The 6,227-nt window shown below is 50.9% G+C and overlaps 1 protein-coding gene across 1 annotated transcript; it reads right to left on the bottom strand.

The window, feature by feature from the left end:
- Positions 1–4,420: 4,420 nt before the first annotated feature.
- Positions 4,421–6,006, bottom strand: fjx1 (four-jointed box kinase 1). Its single transcript, XM_083654906.1, has one exon. It carries the CDS (start codon positions 5,879–5,881, stop codon positions 4,583–4,585), a length of 1,299 nt encoding a protein of 432 aa, XP_083511032.1. The 5' UTR covers positions 5,882–6,006; the 3' UTR covers positions 4,421–4,582.
- Between the last annotated feature and the right edge of the window lie 221 nt (positions 6,007–6,227).

The raw sequence follows: 6,227 nt of genomic DNA, 5'->3' as shown, positions 1-6,227 counted from the left end.
AACAGACCAGCCTAAAAAAGTCACATGATGCTTTCATTACTCCCATTGTCAAATCAACATCATGGAGTTAATGCAGACTAGTCAAAACACCTTGATTTGATTTGTAAATTGAATTGGATGCAGAGATGAAGAACAGAGGAGGTCATTGTGTTTAAAAAACATGATTTCTTCTCAGAGCTGGCATCCATGCAGCCCCCCTCTCTCCAGTGTAACTCACCACCTTCTCTTCTTCCCATGAACAGACTTAGAAAGGACGCCCAAAGGTCCCCGACCCCGTGCCCACGCCTCTGGTGTGGACGAGCCCGGGCTCCCTGCCAGCTCGCCTGGCAGCACCGCAGGCCTCACGCTCGCTCCCCCCAGGTCCTGGTCCCACAGCCCCCTGGCTCCCCCCAGGTCCTGGTCCCACAGCCCCCTGGTTGCCCTTCATGGCCTGTGCCCACTCAGCTGTGACTAAGTGACTCCCCCCCCCCCCTAAGTATGTGCTGCGTTTCATAATGGAATCACTCAGTCATGCGCAGGAAGTTCCCTGCACTGCGCAGCCATGAAAGAATGCCAGTTATGTCCGTTCACTCACATGTGGCACGTCCCGCTGGGAGAGGGACCAGCCTAAAAGTCAGCTAGTCCCCTGGGAGCTGACAGAAAAGACCCAGTTGTTACTTTCTGTTAACGCCAACGGTCTTTTGTACTTTAGAACATGCAAATTAGTTGGATTTAATTATGCATATCTTTTTGGATGATGACATTTAGATAGCCTACTGGGTGCTGCTTTTTGGGTGATGACATTCCAGGCAGAGATAATGAGCTTGGTGTTAAAACACTGCAGCAATGTGAATAATGTGCTTTTAATATGACCTACTGGTGATATCTATAGCCTATTATTAAAAAAACAAAACGGAGTCTCATCCAAATCAAGAATTTGGTGCCTTTGAGAGAGAGCAGGTTACAAAACAAATAAGTGAAAAGCGTCAGCGCTGACAACTGGGTTTATATACACAGCTGTGTCTCCTTTCGCTTGCAAGAGTCTGGTCTGTCTGAGAATGTGTGTGTGTGTGTGTGTGTGTGTGCGCGCGCACACTTGTGTGTCCACGGAGATCCACCCTCAGCGCCTCTGGAATGTGTACAAGCGAGGAGGAGGATCGGCTTGCTTACCTGGGATCTGTGCTGAGGCCTGCTGTGGGCCGCTGGCTGTGCCTGGCCTGCGTTCCAGTACACTGACATAGACGGCAGGGCCATCTGGAGTCAGCCGCAAACCGCACAACGCTGACTGGTGCACTATGGAACAACAAATCCTAACTGGCATATATTAGATCATAAGATACTGCAGCACCGCTGCTATCGGCGGCCGCACGAGGATTTGGAGCGTGTCACGTATGATGAAGGAGTTAACTCTGTGTGGTGAGCTGACGCAAGCCAGACAGGACGAGTAAGCAAGGAACACATGTGAGCAGTTAAAGGGTGGTTCAGCAACCCCTTTGATATCCACCATTAGTGCTATTAGAGCTGGCATGGTCCCTAGTAAAAAAAAGAAAGAAAAAAGAAACACAAAACAAGAGATGACTTTCTTCCACAGAAAATCTAATTAAGCCAATGAAACTTTCATTTTCCAGAGGAGTGGTGTGTTTAGGAGGGGACGAGGTGGGGTGTGGGTCCGGTTTAGACATGCAGGCCTCAGTTTAGCATTGTTTTGACATCATCCCTGGTGTCTGCAGCTGTAAATCTCTGGAGTGTTTAGCATCGACAGACATGCCTTAGAACAAGATGCCCAGCTGCAAGCACGGGCCTTGCAACCATTCTTCTTCCTATACACACACACACACACACACACCCTACATCCAGCGACAAGCACATTAACGTAACCTGCTTTCCCCTAGCCAGTACACATATCGATCGGTGCAGTCTCTACAGCTGCAGCAGGCAGCTAGCCTGGAAAAAGCCTCCAGCTCCACCTGCTTAAAGTCCAGCCGGCTGCGTCTCTGCCACTAATCGCCACCTAACAGGGAGGAACATAGATCGATGGCGCTGACACACGTACTGTACTGTAAGCCACGGGCCTGTGCTTCTGCTGAGAGGCCCGGCGACAACTGTCTGCAGGAGAAACATCTCATCCATCGCTGCCTGTCTGCCTCTATGGAGCTGTGCAAATGTGACTAAAAAGCCCTGGAGTTGGCCACCAACTAAAGGTATAAAGGAAACCAGATGAGATGCAGTGTAGAGGGAGGTTCTGGAAAGAATTAGACCTTCAAAAGTTTTCTAGCGCTGATCCGCTCTGATGTGCCTCTACGTGTAACCAGCAGATCAGACACAGCGCCGGGCCCGGCCGGGCCCAAAGTGGAACTAATGAGGAAAAGATGCCTCCATGCAAGTCAGTGAAATGAAATGAGTGTTGCAGTGACGTGTCTCTAAGGCAATAACACAACTGACCTTAGGGTGGTGTATACACTTTACACACTGCTCTTAAATTCCGTGCACGGTTATAAATCGAACCTTTTCAAATAACTGTAAACATAGCTCTCCTCTGAGAGTAAAGTTCCCATGAGGAGGGATGTGGCCTTGGCTGCTTGGCTACAATCCATGTAGGGAGGCTGCTTGCTTACCAACTTGATAGACTGAGTAAATTACCTATTCAAGTCCATGCAATGTCGTTACATTACTAGCATGTCTAACGAGTATATGTGAATAATGAATATGTTTTGTATTGTGTCCAGTTTCAAGCCATTCTTTGCAGCCACAGACACGCTTTGACATAGGAAACTCTTTTGCGGGTTAATAATGCCCCCCCCCCCCCCCCTCAAAAAAAGGAAAAAAGTACATGGCCAATTCCCCTTGCTGCCCCCGTCATAGCTCCACCCCCTCTGGTGATCTGGGGAGAGCCGTAGACTAGCATGTTTCCTCCAGTACATGTGTAGTCACCAACCACTTCTTTTCACCTGACAGCGAGGGGTTTCATCGGCAGGACGTAGCGCATGGGACAATCACGCTGTTCCCCCCAGTTCCCCTCCCCCCTGAAGCGCCCCGATGGACCAGGGGAGGCACTAGTGCAGCAGCGACCAGGACACATACCACATCCGCAGACACGGCCAATTGTGTCTGTAAGAACATCTGACCAAGCCAGAAGTACCGCTGCTGGGAATTGAACCCGGGTCTACTACAGTATACTGTATGTGTTGGTAGGCTAGTACTTACTTCTACACTACCCAGACGCCGCCGCTTAAAGAGATTTTTGAATGGGGCGTCCGGGTAGTGTAGCGGGAGATTCCTTGCCTACCAACACGAGGGTCGCAGGTTCACATCCACGTGTTACCTCCGGCTTGGTCGGGCGTCCATACAGGTACGATTGGCTGTGCCTGAGGGTGGGAAGCCGGATTGGGGATATGTGTCCTGGTCGCTGCACTAGTGCCTCGTCTGGCCGGTCGGGGCAGAGGGGAACTGGTGGGAATAGCGTGATCCTCCCACGTGCTACGTCCTGCCGGTGAAGCTCCCCCTGTCAGGTGAAAAGAAGCGGCTGGCAACGGCACATGTGTCGGAGGAAGCATGGTGCTAGTCTCGGCTCTCCCCAGATCGGCAGAGGATGGAGCAGCGATCGGGGCAGCCAATAGGGCAGCATGGGGACAAATTATAATTGGGCAAAAATCAGAAAGAAAATATTTTTGAATTATGTCACTTCTGCTCATAAAATGTATCATTTTGCGATGACGTGTGATTATCAAGAGTTGGAGCCTCAGGCTATGTGGTAGCATGCCTGTGGCTGACATCATGGCTCCTGGGTAACAGGGTGCCAGTATGAGGTATTTCTACAGCACAATGAAGGCACTGTAGTGGACAAGTACAGAAGGCTATATAAAAAAAAGAAAATGCCAGCGCTGCACACAGAACAGGCACATATTTGACCATTGTAAGGAAGTGAGAAGGAATTCAATAAGAAACACATGATTGTGACCACAGTTAACTTAAATTACAACATATTTATCAAAAAAAAGACAGGATTTGGAATGTTACAATGCACATTAAATTAGTGGAGCAGTCAAATTTCCAAACCAGGTTGGCAGACAATATTTACAACATACTTACAACATGTACAATGGATGTTACACTATAATATATGACATTAAGGCTGAATATACAATCAAAACATAATTGCATGAGCGCAGGTGCTTGCTATGACAATTGATTGTGCAAAAGATTTGCTATAAAAAGTGAGACAGATATGTGCCAACATATGAAGGAAAATAGTATTCAAGAGTCTACTCATGTTAAGGCTTAGGAGTGTATCATTAGGATAACTGAACAGAGAGAGAAGCCAACTCATAATGACAGTCCGTTATGACCCAAATCCTATCACCAATACATGAATCAGCACTAGGTGAGTAGTGGAGTGAATAGAAGAAAGACAAGTGAAAAACGACCTTCTCTGCGGGGAGCTTATAAACATAATGCCAAATGTTCATATTTATAAAGTAGGCAACGCATTGTATTCACAAGAGGTAGTTCAGCTGGATATTCAACACAATAAATGCGCATCACTTTAGCACAGCACAGGTGTGCCAATAGCTTCATACTCGGCAGAGAAACCCATCACTTGCTCTTACAGGAGTCCCGCTGAATACTTTCCTTTGCAGTGCACTATGTGTTTGTATAGTCTGTCTATCCTGTCCTGCAGAACCCCGGCGTGCTCGTCTGACAGAAAGCCTAACTGTGGGGACAAAGGCTCGCTGTCTCTGTAGAGCTCCAGCAGCCTGGCCCTGGAATCTCTGCGCCTGTGCAGTTCCACCAGGCGCTGCGTGGTCCTTCTCCTGAACACGCACAGGGAGCCCAGCACGGTGCTGTGGTACCTCTCCCACATGTTCAGCACTCGGTACCCGTGCACCAGTCCCGCCTCGTTGTCTATGAACACGAGGTCGCCGCGGGGCGTCCTGAGCAGGTTGTTGGTGTCCCTCTCCATGACGCGCGGGTCCCACTGCCGGCTGAACAGATTGCTCACCAGTCTGTCGAAGTTGGCCGTCAGGTAGTCGAGCATGATCAGGTCGCTCCACTGCATCAGCTCCAGCAGCTCCGCCTGCGTCTTGTTCCGCAGCTCCTCCGGCAGAGGACGCAGCCCGTTGCTCTCCTGTCGGAGCGGCGCAGGTGTCACCACTCCGGTCAGGTTGGAGAGCCACTCGGTGAGAGACACCACGGCCCGCTCGCTCCACTGTAGACCGCCTATCCTCCTCCTCACAGACGCCCATTGTTCACCGTCAGCATTCAGCTGGGCCAGTATCAGAGGCGGCAGGTTGGTGATGCCGAGCAAACCAGCAAGGTAATATGTCAAAGTTTCTCCTTGCACTTGATCCGCGTTTATCCCGTAACGCACGCACGCTTTGGTCCCGTCCGCAAAAGTGGCGAGCTGGTTGGATATCCTGCCGCATCCAGGCTCTAGCTTCACTACCCGTTGTACCCGGGCTCTCTCTCGCCAAGCTCGGGCATATTCCTCCGTGAAGCCGACAGGGAGGAGGTCTTCCAGCCACTCACTCCAAAATATCCCATCCTCCACCGGGGCGCCTGACTTGACCGGGCCCCCCCGCTGCGTTGACCTCTTGTTATCCACATTCATATGGTAATCTCGACTTCCTACAGAGACAGCTCGACCTCGTACAACAGTGAGATTGTGAACCTCGAGTCTGCCCCCCAAGTGCGGTCTTTGTGCCGCTGGGACAGCGAGCAAAGCCCGGAAAGTTTTGGAGGAGAGGTCCGTGGATGGACCGGGGTGAAAAGAGCCCGAGCCCGGTAACGATAACCTGCGTTTGTGTCGCTCCAGCCGGCTCTCCAGTGCGTTCCAGACGTAGAAGACACTGGCACAGGCGCACAAAAAGAGCAGCGCCAGTAAGTTTGCTGAAACAGCCCTCATGGTGAAGACTACCGCTCGGCCGCCCTTCCCTTTGTGCACCCCCAGACCTCCAGCAGGTTTTAGTATAAAGAAATAAGCAAAGGTCCTTCAATCCACAGTTCAAGCGGAGCGGCTGTGAGCTGTGCGCCCCGTGTCCCGTACGAGCCCGAACCCCCCCGGCTCACAGGCGGACTGTTTGGATCAGAAGAGGAGGGTCCCTTCACCAGCGGGAATCTCATCTCCCGTCCCGTTCAGATGCATTGGAATAATCCTCCTCTGACGACGGTAGAGAGCGCATCTCAAATCCCCGCATTGCTTTTAAACCTTCACCATATAGTCGCTTCTGGCCGTGTGCGCCTCTCGCGTT

This window comes from Poromitra crassiceps (assembly GCF_964638095.1).
Source record: "Poromitra crassiceps genome assembly, chromosome: 18".
NCBI lineage: Eukaryota > Metazoa > Chordata > Actinopteri > Beryciformes > Melamphaidae > Poromitra > Poromitra crassiceps.
This window is presented reverse-complemented; position numbering and strand designations above follow the sequence as displayed.

Excerpts from the sequence above, each read along its gene's own strand:
- fjx1 (XM_083654906.1), bottom strand. The coding sequence starts at position 5,881 with ATGAGGGCTGTTTCAGCAAACTTACTGGCGCTGCTCTTTTTGTGCGCC.